This window comes from Microtus pennsylvanicus, chromosome 12, assembly GCF_037038515.1.
Source record: "Microtus pennsylvanicus isolate mMicPen1 chromosome 12, mMicPen1.hap1, whole genome shotgun sequence".
Classification (NCBI taxonomy): Eukaryota; Metazoa; Chordata; class Mammalia; order Rodentia; family Cricetidae; genus Microtus; species Microtus pennsylvanicus.
In genome coordinates this window covers 12601686-12616084 of record NC_134590.1, presented here as the reverse complement: position 1 = coordinate 12616084, position 14399 = coordinate 12601686, and the positions used below count along the sequence as shown (strand labels likewise).

Genomic DNA, 14399 nt, shown 5'->3' with positions numbered 1-14399 from the left:
GGCTTGCTCCCAGCAACAGGTGGAGGCGGAAGCTCTGAGGCTGACACCGCTCCAGTTGGTCACCTCACATCACCTACTGGACTGTGTAGGTGAACCTCACGTCACTGGCAGAGCCTCGAGGTCATGAAGTTGTCATTTGTACAGCAGCTGCTCTCATCTGGGAAGAAAATGACCGAGCTCCTGAACGGAGTCCATGCTGATGGGACCCGAGATGACACAGACTCAAGATGGATTAAGGACGCAGAGTTAATAGCAGACAAGAGTATGGGAAAGGAGAAGGACAGTTCAAGAGTGGTTTCCAGGGACACTGCTGTGGAGTGTAGAAGTTAGCTCGATTTGGGAAATAACCAGGCTAGCTAGAAGATAAAACAATTATACTTTTATTTATATAAGAGGAAAACTCACAAAAACAGGAACAAGAAGTCCAAGCTCAGCTGTGCCATGAGGGAACCACAGAGAGTGCACCCTTTTTTCTCCGGGTCCCAGCAAGCCACACCCTAACTTGGTCCCACCTCTTAAAGATAATTAGTTAACCAAGCGTCCCCCTTTTGTCTAAATAAGAACAATCCAAAACCCAGTACAAAATTATATACAATAGGAACAGATATCAAGTATAGAATTACAACCAACATAAACAATATTAAGCAAGGAACACATGATAAATGTTTTAATAAACATTGTATTCCAAAGAGTCTAAGCCTTGCAACAGAAATAAGCTTGGCTAAATCATAAGAGGAAGGCAACTATGACTGTCTAATCTTCAACCCCATGGAAGGCCTGAGAAGGGAGATATTATTTGAATAGGCAGGAAATGCAATCAAGCAGTTTCCAAAGCGAGCAGTATATGACAGAGACAACTGGCTGCCTGAGCAATCACCTAAACTCTCATTTGCAATGTTGAAACAACCAACTTTGACTAAGGCCTAGAGTAACTGACAGAGCATTTTCAGAGGCAGGGAATTTTTCAGAATCATCTTACCCTGTTTTGGCAAGGTTTCGCAGTCCTTTTCCTTGTGTCCTGCTTATCCTATCCAGATACCATGTATTTTGTCAGTGGTTGAGACATGGGCCTTGCCTAAAGGCCAATTATGCCAAAAAGAAAACAAACTCCAAGTGGACTGTCTTCCGTGCTCAACTTTCTCTCGGTAATAGATTGGTGCTGTCAGGAGCAATCATGTGTCAGGTCAATAGACCTAAGTTGTTTAAATGCCATGTTCTACAGATCCTTGAAGTGGTTGAAGATTACCTATCTAGGCAGAATACAATCTCTATGTTTCTAAAGAGCTTAATTAATCTGACTATGTATATAACAAATGTGAACAACTATTGACCTATAATGTTTAATACCTGTATAACTTAAAGACTAAGACCTCATATCAGAATATTAAATAATCTGTAAACAAATGTGCAGCAAATGAGAACAATGACCTCAATATAAACAGTGTATAAGTATCTTGATCAGAGGTAAGAATAATATATAATGCAACATAAAAATATATCCTAAAAGTTGCATTAGTATACAAAATGTCCTAAACAGAGGTAGGAACATGCATGTATACAGTCTGACAGAATAAGTTTGCATAGGTACACAAATATTGTAAACAGAAATAACAAATATAATTTGGACTTGTACCAGTATACAAGAAACTATACCAATGTAAATTGTCCATAAATAATAGCTTACAAGTGTTCACTCTATTACCCACTACTATTATCCCTTTTTATTTTTATTTTTGAACCTACATAGTTTTCACCCCAACACCAACCCTCTACCTTATACAAGTAATAATCAACAACTCCTAAACAGTGTTCCCAACCCTGAGGACAAACTTTTTTGGGAGAGGAGACTCGTTCTCCAGAATTGCTTCCTGCTGTCATGGGGGCCAGTGGTGGGGGTGGAGGCGGAACTCATTTGTTGGGGTGCCTGCCTAACCTGATGGAGCCTGGGTCTTATCCCGAGCACCATATAAGCTGGGCACGGTGGTGTCCTAAATCCCAGCACTGAGGAGGCGGAGGCAGAGGCAGGAGGATCAGAAGTTCAGAGGCATCCTCCGCCTCATAGAGAACTCGAGGCCAGCCTGAGATACGTGGCATCTATCTTAAACAAAATCAGTCTTGATTCGATTGGGTGTTACACGTATCACCACTGTTCTGCATTTGCCCAGACTTGTGTATGTGTGTCCTTTGTCTCCATAACTATAGTTAGAGGGCTTTGTGGTCACGCTTCCTAATTCTCTCCTGTCCTCCAAGGTCATCGGGCTGTGTTAGCTACTGTTGCAAAACACCTGCCAGAGCAGCCTCAGGAAGAAAAGCTTGTTTTGGCTCACTGTCTGGACGCAGCCCCATGGTGGGGGAGGTGGCAGTGAGGGGAGAAGTGAAGGACCCTGCTCAGCTCTCCTCCTTTTTCCTGTTTTCTTTTTTGTTTTTTTCTAGGCAGGTTTTCTCTGTAGCTTTGGAGCCCATCCTGGAACTAGCTCTTGTAGACCAGACTGGCCTCGAACTCACAGAGATCCACCCACCTCAACCTCCAGAGTGCTGGGATTAAAGGCAGGCACCACCACTGCCCAGCTGACCTTGATATTGGGAATTGGCCACTTACTGTGTAGAATGCCTTCGATTTGGAGGTATCTGTGTTTCTCATGATGAAATCAAGGTTTAGGCATTCGGGGCAGGAACCTCACTCAAATGGTGTGTGTCTTTCCTAGAGCCTTGCATCAAGGCTCATGTGATGCTGACGTTTCAACACTGCTGAGGGCAACTTTGGCAACTAGGTTATGGTGAGTTCCCCTTGTTTCTCCACTGTGAGGGGCACTCTTTGTTCCTTTGCAATTCATAATTCTATTGGAGAGTAACGTTGAGACTGTGCGTAATGCCGTTTCTCTTCAGACTTTATTTTCACTACTCTAAAATCTGTTGGTTATTATCTGTGACAATAGGAATGTTCTAGAAGCTATTCCATATTTCCTTCATTCCTTCTACGTTTATTCACTGGAATTCTTCTGCAGGGAAATAAATGCTTCTTTCCCCCTCTCCCATCTGTTTTTCCAGTGATTGATTTATCTCACTGAGGACTTCATACTTATTTCATCTCCTAGGTGATAATTCTGCACTTGTGTTATTTATTTTGTTGCTTCAGATTATCTCTGTGTTGGCCGTTTGAAGTGATTTCCGCCGGGCCCCGGGTCTAAATCCTAGTCTGAACATACAGCGGTGTGAAGTACCGTTATTTTGTTTGTACTGGTACAGAATTCATGATGTACTTATCTGTGGAGTCAAACAGGTGTTGAGGCAGGAGGCTAGCAGTGGTTATTTCATGGACGTCAATACTGTTATTATTTTGAAAATTGGAAACTTCTAGGGTCACCTTGTGGACCAAATACAAGAGGACAGAATTCTATCCAGATCCTTCTTCAGTTAGTAACCCAACCTTCCTTCCCCAGTGTGCAACAGCAATCCTGTTCCCCAGTGTGCAACAGTAGAAACCCTATTCCCCAGTGTGCAACAGTAGAAACCCTATTCCCCAGTGTGTAACAGCAATCCCATTCCCCAGTGTACAACAGTAGAAGCCCTATTCTCCAGTGTGCAACAGCAATCCCATTCCCCAGTGTGCAACAGTAGGAGCCCTATTCTCCAGTGTGCAACAGCAATCCTCTTTCCCAGTGTGCAACAGCAATCCCTTTCCCCAGTGTGCAACAGTAGAAGCCCTATTCCCCAGTGTGCAACAGCAATCCTATTCCACAGTGTGCATTAGCAATCCTATTCTCCAGCGTGCAACAGAAATCCTAACACTTGGAGGCTGAGCCTGGAGAATTTTGAGTTCAAAGCCACCTCACGCTACATCCGGAGACCATGCTGCAGGGAGAGCCAGGAGGAAAGTGTTTTTGCATTTGTTTGCTTGCTTGCTTGCTTGAAGTAGGGTCTTAGTATGTACCCTAGGTCAACTTAGAACTTTAGATCCCCCTGCCTCTGCTGTGATTTCAAGCGTGAGCCACCATACCCAGTGGGAGGAAAGAGAATCTTTATGATCTCACCCATGTTGGCGATACGTTTCCCTAAAACTCTGTGGAGCTCTGGACTAGGGTAACGAGTTGGTAATGGAGACAGTTACTCTAGCTTACAACCAAGGATTTTCCCACTCCTGTGCCCCCTCGGCCCTCACCAGCCACCACCGCCATTAGAATAACTATCCGGGATCAAATACTACAAACATTCTCTGTGAGAAAGAACAAACGGCCAGAGTCGGGCTCCCTTTGAGCTCCCGTGCCAGGGCTTCTGCACCTCCTAGTTCTCTCAGTGGGGCATCCTGTCCCCAGCTGCCTTCTGCCTGCTCTCCAGATAATGTGTCTCAGAGAAACCCTGGTGAGCCGCTGTAGGAGCTGCCGCTTCAGAAGCCGAAACAGGCACTTCACAAACCGTGTGTCCCTCGGGGAGGAGGCTTCCTGCTTTCGCATTGGACGCGTTCCATTCCAAAGGGATGTGCTGCTGGCCAAACGCTAGTTTTTCCCAGGAAAAGTACTTAGGGCCACGCGTTCTTCTTCTCTCATGTCCAGGAGTTGGATTTTAATTGGTCCATTTACATAGGTGACCGGGAGGTAGAGTCCCAGCTCCCTGAGCTTCAGTGGTTCCTGCCCTTTAACTGCCAGCTCACCTGCCCGGGTAGGGATCGCTGTGGAGCCCCACCCCTGTGGGCGGAGCTGAAGCCCAGCCGGGATGACTTAGCTCTCTGCCCTGCTCCTGAATAGGTACCAGATTGGCCTGGGGTTGCTCTATGCGAAAGTTTCTGTTTGCCACAAGGTAAGTGTGAAATGAGATTCAGGGTCTTTCATGGCAGGGTTCTAACTCAAGAGCCTTTTTTTCTGATGTCATTTTGATAGCGTTGTATCTATTTTTTTCTTGCCTCTTTTTTTTTTTTAAGTTTTTTGTTGTTCTTTGGTTGGCTAGCTCTTTGGTATTTTGTTTGTTTTTGCTTTATTTTTTCCCCTGAGGCTCTGACCAGGTTGACCTGTAACTCACTATGTAGGCCCGGCTGGCCTCAGACTCGGAATAATCATGCTACTTTTAGCTTCTCAAGAATATGTTTTTAAAGAACAATAAGCAACTACGTGTTAAGCTTCAGCCTACTTTGCTCATTCTTATCAGACTTACCACAGGCTCCATCCCGTATTCTGGCAGGGCGTCTAACCGGGGATTTCCAGCCTCGCTTATCTACCTAGACTGTCCTTTATCTCATTCAGATCAGCAGGGTTCTGTTCCTCCTTCAAGTCCCCGGAGCTGCCTCCAGGAGGAGGGGCTGGGCCAGGGGACTAGTTGCTAAGTCCTCTCAATGCTCTGTTGCCAGGCTGTGTATAAAGTAAAGGACATTTTTAAATTTCAAATTTCATTTTGCCCTCCTTACTGGTTCTTTGATTTTTCTTTTAAGCTCAAGTTTCCGATCTACAAAACTTTTGTCTTTCCCGATGACAATGTCTGTTTTCTGAAAGTGACCACTTTTGACTTTGGTAGAAGGGCCAGCCTTGTTACTGTGTAGTGCAGGATGGCCCCTCACATCCACCCCCCCCCCCCCAGTGCTGGCATTGCAGGTGTGTGCCACCGTACTTTCTCCTTCACGGAGTCTCATGTAACCCAGCCTGGCTTCGAACTCAAACTCTGTGTAGCCAGAGTGTGACCATACACCTGTTTCTCTGTCTCCGTCTCCCAAGTGCTGGGATTATGGGAGTGGGCCACCACACTTGGCGTCTCCTTCACTCTTGTAGGTGGGCCACACAGTACAGCATTCTAGGCTGCTAAGTTGTTCTCTGAACTCTGTCTTTTACATTTCTTTTACAGTTTTTATTATGTGCTTATAGAACATACAGAAAATGGGATTATTAGGGCATTTTCATACGTGTCCGTCATCATACATTGCTCACCCCCCCCCCCCGTCTTCCCCCTCAGCGATCAATACCTCACCCTGACCCCTTTTTACATGTATCTGTGGGATGTTGTATGTGATTCTTATCCTTGCTCTTCCATGGGCGGATTCTCTCCTAGGCTTCTCTCAGATGTGCTGATTTAAAAAATTAATCTTACGGTTGCTTTTGTCCTCTGTGACTACATTTCAAAGCACGTACGATGCATTTTGATCACATGATCCCCTTTATCCTCTCCTTCCCTTAAAGCCCACTCTTACTTCCGTGCCTTTCTCTTTTACATATCCCTGGCCACTGCATTCAGTTGGGGTTCCCCGCCTGAGTATGGATGCCGGCCTTGGTCAACCTTTTTCTATTTGGTTTTTTGTCATGTGGAAGTGTCTGCTTCTGTTTAGCCTTTTTGAGGCTCTCCTGCTTGGGTCCCCCCGAGCCTCCCGGACTAGTTGTTGTGCCCTGATGTGTGTTTGGGGGGAATTTCTCATAATTTCAGATTCCTGGAGTTCCCCTTTGTTTTTCTTCTAAGCTCTAAGATCCCACACCTCTTGGGTCTCACGCTCCTAGGATGCTCTGTTCTGCTCCTGGTTGGGATATTCCTTCCCCTCCCTTAGGTCTTTTCTCCTTCCTTTAGGCTTTCGGGGTCCTATTAAGATGCCCACAAGTTGGAAGTTCTTTCTTAAGCCAGGTCCAGCCTGTCTGGGAAGTCCCTCTTCCCCTTTCTTAAACCGGGAGGGAAGGAACCTCTGAGTATCAATTTTAAGGACAAGATGTAGCCCTCTCTTCAAGCTCTGAAGTCACCCTTTGTCCATGAAAGGACATGTGTGCCTGGCTGTGCTTGACACAGCTGAGAGCTGTGCACACTTCCTTTTCCTTTCCTCAGACTTTCGGATTTTGTTTTTGGACTCGCTTGTATAATTGTGATTTTTTAATTCTGTCAATCACACTTGATACAGTATCTGTCCAGGGATTTGGCTCATCCAGTATGCCGTGGAAAAGGATAGGTGAATAAAATTACATGGGTAACTTGACTATTGATTTTTATTATGATCACTATTCATTGCTATGCCACATAAATGGTGAGAGAAAAATATGAAGTACGCATATTCAGAAATGCCCTTGATGCCAGAGACCACAGGGCTGGTTTTTCAGGTTTTAGCTGGCATTCTGTTCTCTGAAAGTGAATGAGAGAGAGAACACTCTATTATCCTCCTGAGTGGCAGGTTCTGTGTTAGCCAGCTGTAGCACTGAAACTCCTCCCTATTGTAAAGTTTATTATGGAAATATTGGTGGGAGGGAAGGAATGGGAGCTGGTATTCTAGAAGGTTCCTTTTTTCAGCTGCTCTGCCCTCAAACCTAGACTCCTCTTCTTTTTATTTGTGTTCTGGTTATGTTAATAAACTTTTTTCCAGTATAATTTTTAAATAGATTCTTTTAACCATTTTTAAATTGGTATTTACCTTTTAAAAAAAACTCTTCAGTTTCTTATTTGTATTTTCTTCTCTCGTCTCTTAAACAGGGGGGAGAGAGAGAGAAACAGGGACAAAAAGCACCAGCACCGTACATTGCGCATTGGATTACTCTGCAAAGGAATTTCGCTTCTTCAGTGTTAGGGGTTTCAGAGATATTGTTTTTTCTCTGTGTGTCTCTCTCTGCCTCTCTGTCTCTTTCTGTCTTACACACGCAGATGGAACTGGACATCTGTAAAGCATTAACCTTGATTTTGAAATATTTGGTTGATATTTGGGCTCCATCAAACTTCCAGACTGGGTTTGTACTCGAGGTTTCCAACGGTGGTAACAGAGGGGCTACCCGACCCAACCCTGCCGGCCCCTGGATGGAGGGGGAGAACCCAGTCTTCCATTTGTCCCACCAAGCTGCTCTTGCTTTGACTGGGAAGGAGCCAGGAGAACTCAAAAGGGGACACAATTCTTTACCGCTACCTCAGCCTCTCCGAGTCCGTAAGAATTTGCTTGTGGTGTCTGTGTGTCTGCTTGACTGATAGTAACCCAGCATCTTAGTTAATTCTTCCTGTCAAAGCTCTTGCATAACAGGGAAGAAGATTCTGAAGTCTTTACCTCTGATGCCTGGAAAAGTTGATAAAAACCAGCCCCCTTTCCTTTCTTCCACAGAGAGAATACTGCCCTAGTCCGTGTTCAGGGTTGAGGTAGAGAGACTAGTAAAGTTCATGCTGGTTCCTATCCCATCGCAGCTGCCTTTGAAAGGCCATCGGTGGCAAAGGTGAACGCTACTGTAGTTATAGATATTGCAGTGTTTGTATCCGGTTGTCATGACTTAGACGTGAACCTTACACATAGGAAGGTCAGTGCTCTGGTCTGTGTGTGTGTGTGTGTCTGAGACAGAGAGACAGAGAGAGAGTTGGGGGCAGGGAACAGGATTGAAATATTGAGAAATAGAACATTTTGGCATCACTTCCCGTTGACTTAAAAAAGAAAAGACAAACCCATTACTAACTCCTCTCTCTTACTATAAATTTTTTTAGTCCATAAGCACGTTTCAGAATGGAGGGTGAGGAAAATAAACTGCATAGGAGGAAAAAGATACGAAGCTAGGTGTGGGTTCGCGCGCACGGGACAGGATAAGGGTCTTGCCTTTCCTCCTAATTTGCGGTGTCAGTCATCTGCTGGCTGTTAGCAGACTTCATGCTTACGATCCAGTCAGCAAAGCCAAAAGTCTCCAGGGTACATTGTGAGTGTGACATTTAAAAAGAATGTCCCTTTTCAGAAAGGACTGTATGTTACTCTGAGATTGTATTACCTTACAAATACTGTTCTTCCCACAAGTCCACCTCTCTGGTTGTTGTGGTGTTTGGAGTGGAATCCTGGGCTCTCTGCGCCCTAGACAAGCTCTGTACCAGAGGGCCAACGCACACACCTTATGTAGGCTTGTGTTGACGTAGTGGGATGCTGGGGAAGGAGACCTATTGCTGTAGCAGTTAGCACCGAGGGAGAGAAGTGGGTCTGGAGGACAAGGCTGCACATTGGTTTTTATTTGTTTCTTAATCATGTGATTTATTGTCTATTCGAAAGAATACTTTGAATATGAGGAAATGCTAATTATTTGTTAAGTTTAGCTATAAATCTTACGGGTTTATGGTCGGTCTTGTTGATTCTGTGATGTTAGCAGTCTGAGTCTTGCTTGTGTTCTGTGTGTGTGACTTGTGTGTTGCTGATAGCCGGCCTGTGCGTCTGGAGGCTGTGCAGCCCAGTCCCAGCGGCTCGTGGAGAGAAGCAGACGCCCCCCAGTGCTCATTTCCTGAGTCGCCATTGTCACCTCCATTTATCCAACACCCAACAACCCCGCTCCACCTCGGAGTGTTGGCTCCAGACCCCATTCAAGTAAGCTTCTGATGCTTGTGTCCAGAATGCCCTCAGAACTCCACGTGTGATCTGAACCCACACCATTGACTCCTATGTCTGGGGCCGTGGCCACACTCTTGTTTTGAATGTTCCAAACCTATTCTCACCTCAAGGATTTGGCATTCTTTATTCTTTCTTGTTAAACATCTCTCTGTTTCTCCTTCACACACACACTCATGCATACATGCAAGCATGCACATACACAAACACACTCACACATACATGCATGTACACCACACCAATTCTATCCAAGTGGTTATTGAGGGTGAAGATTCTTCTGCCTGCATGACTTTAAAGACTTTTTTTTTTTTTGAGACAGGGTTTCTCTGTTGCTTTGGAGCCTGTCCTGGAACTAGCTCTGTAGACCTGCCTGGCCTCGGACTTTAAAGATCTTTAATTCCTCCAAGTTTGTTACCACCATCTTAGTCCCAGACCCTCATCATCTCTTATCCCGGCTGGTAAAATTCATTCACTCTGCTACTGGCAGTATCTTCCTAAAACTTATGTGTATTTAAAAAACCCAAAGCTCACTGGGCGGTGGTAGCACCCGCCTTTAATCCCAGCCAGCACCCAGAAGTTAGAGGCAGGCGGATCTCTGTGAGTTCGAGGCCAGTCTGGTCTACAAGAGGTAGTTCCAGGACAGGCTCCAAATCTACAGAGAAGCCCTGCCTTGAAAACCAAAACCAAACCAAAACAAACAACAACAACAAAACCCAAAGCTCAAAACTAGTGGTATCTGGTTTAGAAACTAGATTAGAACTCAAGTTTCCCTTGGGTTAATGGGATGAAGGAGAAAACTACAAGGGACCAAGAAAAGAGCAAGTATATCTCGGTCGCTCTGTGCCTCTCTTGTACCCCGAGGGCCTGTCTTGGAGAGCTGTAGGGTAGCACAGCACCTCAGCACTTGGCACTCTTGCTCCTAAGCTTCCTTGGACCTTGGACATCAAGTTCCCCAGAAAACAGGCTGCGGCCTCAGCTCAACTCCTCGAGGGTAGCTTGGCTGATTCCTCTAGTTCACCGCAGAGTTCCTCTGGTTATTATGTGGATTCCAGGCAGGCAGGCAGGCAGGCAGTTCTGCTGCTTGGCCTCTGTTTACCCTTCTGCTTTCAGGCCACAGTCAGGGCCATAGCGGCTCCCTGCCTTGCCACCATGGCCACACCCTGTTTGCTTTGACCACAGTTAACTTTGAGACCAGTCTCTGTGTAATCACTTTTCACATTTTTAAAAAATAGTTACTTGTGTGGTCCTCGTAGGAGGGGGCACATATGGCTCAGTCAAAGGTCAGAGGGTAACTCTGTGGAGTTCGTTCTCTCCTCCACCTTCATGTGGGCTCCAGGGACCAAACTCAGATGGTCAGGCTTGTGCAGAAGTGTTTGCCAGCTGAGCCATCTGGCTGGTCTCCTATATGTAATTATCGACTCTTAATATTTCATAAACAATCTTAGAGCTGGAAAAGCTGCCGCGTCAGTATCTCCTCCTGCCCATTCCCATAGTTGCCCTCATCCACCCTCAACTTCTTTCTCCCTGTTTTTGCCCTTCCTTTTAGGTAGGTCTGTCTAACAAGCTGTCTGCATGGCTTCTATTCTATCAATTCATTAACAGCAAATAAGTTATATCATAATAATACTCAATATTTTTTGATATTTTACTATGGACCAGCTATATTATATAACTTTAGTCTCAAAAATCAGATTAAAATGAGATGAGTTGAGCTTCTGACTATTTTCTTCAGGTTTTAGGTGTGCAGAGGCTTAGGAACAGGAAGTGACTCCCACAATTGGTTAACAACAAAGTCTGGCTGAGGACTAAAGTCTCCAGGCTCCTGGTCTAGTATGTTCTGGTATGCCTAACAAATGGAAGTTCACTGGCATCACCAGGTTGGGTTTTCCTTTACGTTACAGAAGCAATTTATTTTTCAGAGAGGAGAAATGACTAAGTTTTAGGGATCAAAGGAAAGTATGAGGGGTTGGGATAAGTTACATCTATTATTTTCATCCTATCAAGTGGGTTCCTGTATCCCAAAGTGTTTCTAAACTACAGAAACTACATAGTTCAGAGGTTTTCAGCATGAGATGCCTGATGGATCACCCCATTCTTCTGCCAAAAATGCGACACAGCAACTGTCCCATGACTCTGACTTTCTGCAGTCCCAGCTGCTCCTTGAACTCGCGTTCACTCTGAAGGACACCCACATTTTCTCTTCGCTCCATCAGATCTTTGTGTTTTTAAGGGCAGGATGCTTAAAAGTTGAAGTCACCGACTTAGAAAATGAGAGTCTTTTGGAGAACACTTTGTTCTCTAGGCTGTGGTGTGGAACATTCATTGTCAGCGCAGGGCAGCCTCTGGCTTCCATACAGTTCTTAGCAAGACCGTGAGCAGCAGCAGCAGCATCCTCCTCCCAGGCCCTGACAGAGGACTGAAAATGCCCAGCAAGCTTTCACTACGCATCTACACAGGTCCCTTGGGAAATAGGAATTATGATGTTCCTGATTTTCTTTAAATCTGGAGGCAACCATGTCCTTACGTTCAGAAAGCATAAAATGCCAACATGTAGGAAGTCTAAATGAAGTTATACTGCCTTTGCAACATCCCTCTGTGGTCTGAAGTGATAGGAGAATAGGAAGTAAATTGGAATATTTGTTGAGCCCAGGACACAGTGATTGCATCTGTGGTCTCTGGGCCTCTGAGCCACCTTGCTTCATGAGGGGACTCGGAGGGAAACTACTGATGCTCAAGGGTCCACTCCTGTGTCTCCACAGGTGCACTGAATCTGTTGCTCGCCCTCACTCGTGGCATACAACCAAATTTGGAGAGAACCATCCTGATGCCAGCATGATGCAGATATCTCAGGGCACGATGGGCCCTCCTTGGCACCAAAGCTACCATTCCAGGTGAGTGGCCACGGCTGGCATCCAAGGGTTTCTCTCTTTCAAAGGTCATGTCCCCCCGTTGTCTTTTTTCTCATCCTCTTAAAATGCTGGGCAGGTGACTCATCCTTCTCTCATATCCTGAGCTGGATTGTTGAGGGGAGGCTAGAAATAGTTTGGTTATGGCTGGTCATTTGAGATATTTCTGGACCCCATTCCCAGGCAGCTATTTCTCCATACCTATTATAATCCCATATCTGAAAATTTGACAGGTTTCTTTCCTGGGTGCTTCTCTGTTCTGTCTTCACTATTCAGAATTATATATTTTTTTGAGATGAATTGATGGTATGCCTATATTTAAATGTTCTACTTGGTTTTTCTCCTCTGTCAAAGCAATTTATCTTCCTTGGCCCTGCAGCAGAAACAGCTAAGATGGAGAGTTTCTAAGAGATACGTGGTTTCACCAGGTCCCTTCGTTTCCCTCTTCTGCATGCAGTACTATTTTAAAGACTATAGAAGCTGCGGGCAGTGGTGGAACAAGTCTTTAATCCCAGCACTTGGGAGGCAGAGGCAGGCGGATCTCTGTGAGTTTGAGGTCAACCTGCTCTACAGAGCTAGTTCCAAAACAGCCTGGACAGAGCTACACAGAGAAACTCTGTTTCGAACCTCCGCCCCGCCCCCCAAAAGAAGAATAGAGAAGTTTACTCCATTTTGCAGTGTTAACAAGAAGTTAACGTATGGACAAATTGGTCTGTCTGAGTCTGGACAGCTGATCGGTGTGTGAGCAGAGACAGATCTGAGCAGGGCCTGTGGTTTTCGTATGTAGTTTACTAGGTTATACTTGTACTCTAGCCTGGAGCTCGCTCTGTAGACCAGGCTGGCCTCGAACTCACAAAGATCATCTGCCTCCTGAGTGCTGGGATTAAAGGCATGTACCACCACACCTGGTGTCCTCCCACTCTCTTAAGGGGACCAGTTCACACCACCTGAGCCATGTGTTCCGGAAAATGGGTTCCCTCACAGTACACCTGTGCCCACACAGGACACTTCATTTACAGGGCTGTACGTGTCAGGGTTTTGTAAAGTGTGGGCACCTGACGGCTTGAGGGAGGAAGAGCAGAGTTGCTCCAGGTATGACCTGACCTGCTCATGAGCGCGAGCACCCTTTGATCTTGGCTTCTCTTTCTCTAAAATGAAACTAATGATGCCTATGTTACTGGGTCATAGTGAGCATTAAATAAAGGAATACATGCAACTCCTAGGATGCAGAAAACATCCCATGCTGAAGACAGGGGTCCAGTGAAACCTGCTAAAGAAAGCAGAACACACGAACACCACTGAATGGCGGAGTCCTTTACAACCTCCCAGCCCGAAATCTGACGTCATAATGTGACCTAAAGAATATACTCACCCTTTAGCAGAAATCAGACCCTTGGAGTCAATGTGCAGTGACTGTGGTCGACTCCACAGGCCTCAGGAGCCGTGGCCACGCTGCCCCTCTTCCCTCATCCTAGCCTCCAGTCTGCGGTCCTCTCCTCCTCGGTCCGGCACACCTCTGCAGCTCTCACAGGACGTCCCTCCCTCTGCTCATAGTCCCACAGCAGCAGCTGCAGCTGGAGAAGGACTAATGGTGTGTCCCTAGATCTGTGGCATCTGCCGATCTAGTGTGCCAGGTTGGTTGGCTGGCTCCGCTTTGATGGAAGTTCAAACCCACTTCTACATCTAAAGTCATGAAAAAGGAGAGTGAGGGGATGGGGAGGAGCAGGGGGGACAGAGAGAGCGAGGGCAGTCAGCTGTAACTGTCTTGTGAGCTCACTTGGATTTGGAATTGCTCTGAAGCTTGACCCTAGCTGTTTTCTGCCGTCTTATGGAAATACCACCAAGTGGTTCTAAAGAAGAGACTGCCAGGACGCAGTCTCTCTGAGAAGAGGCTAAAGTAGCGTTATCAAAACGCTATTATCAAAACGCTAACGTACAGGACTCACTGAGACCCATTCACCTGGCAAATGCGAGCACCCCGTGTCTCAGATGGTCTTAGTGATGGGCACGCTCCCGGAAGAAGATCCCAAACGCTTCACCGTATAAAACTGTTTCCCCCCAGAGTCTTCCATGAAATGAAAGTCCATTAAGTGTTCCTTGGCAGAAAGTTTCTGGAGTCAAATAAGTTTAGAAAACTTTGCTTCGTGTCTTCCCCTTTGGAACCACAGAAGGACAATAGTTTATGGAAGACCCAGAAGTCTGGCGGGAAA

The 14399-nt window shown here is 45.8% G+C and overlaps 1 protein-coding gene across 7 annotated transcripts in view; it reads left to right on the top strand.

The window, feature by feature from the left end:
- Shroom3 (shroom family member 3) overlaps positions 1-14399 on the top strand; it is a 280782-nt gene that overhangs the window by 238537 nt on the left and 27846 nt on the right. For 6 of the 7 annotated variants that reach the window (XM_075944415.1, XM_075944414.1, XM_075944419.1 and 3 more), the window contains one exon: positions 12043-12174. The exons of the other annotated variant lie outside the window; for it this stretch is intronic. In XM_075944415.1, the coding sequence (XP_075800530.1) occupies positions 12043-12174 (132 nt within the window). The remainder of the gene's footprint in view (positions 1-12042; positions 12175-14399) is intronic. 7 annotated transcript variants of the gene reach the window in all.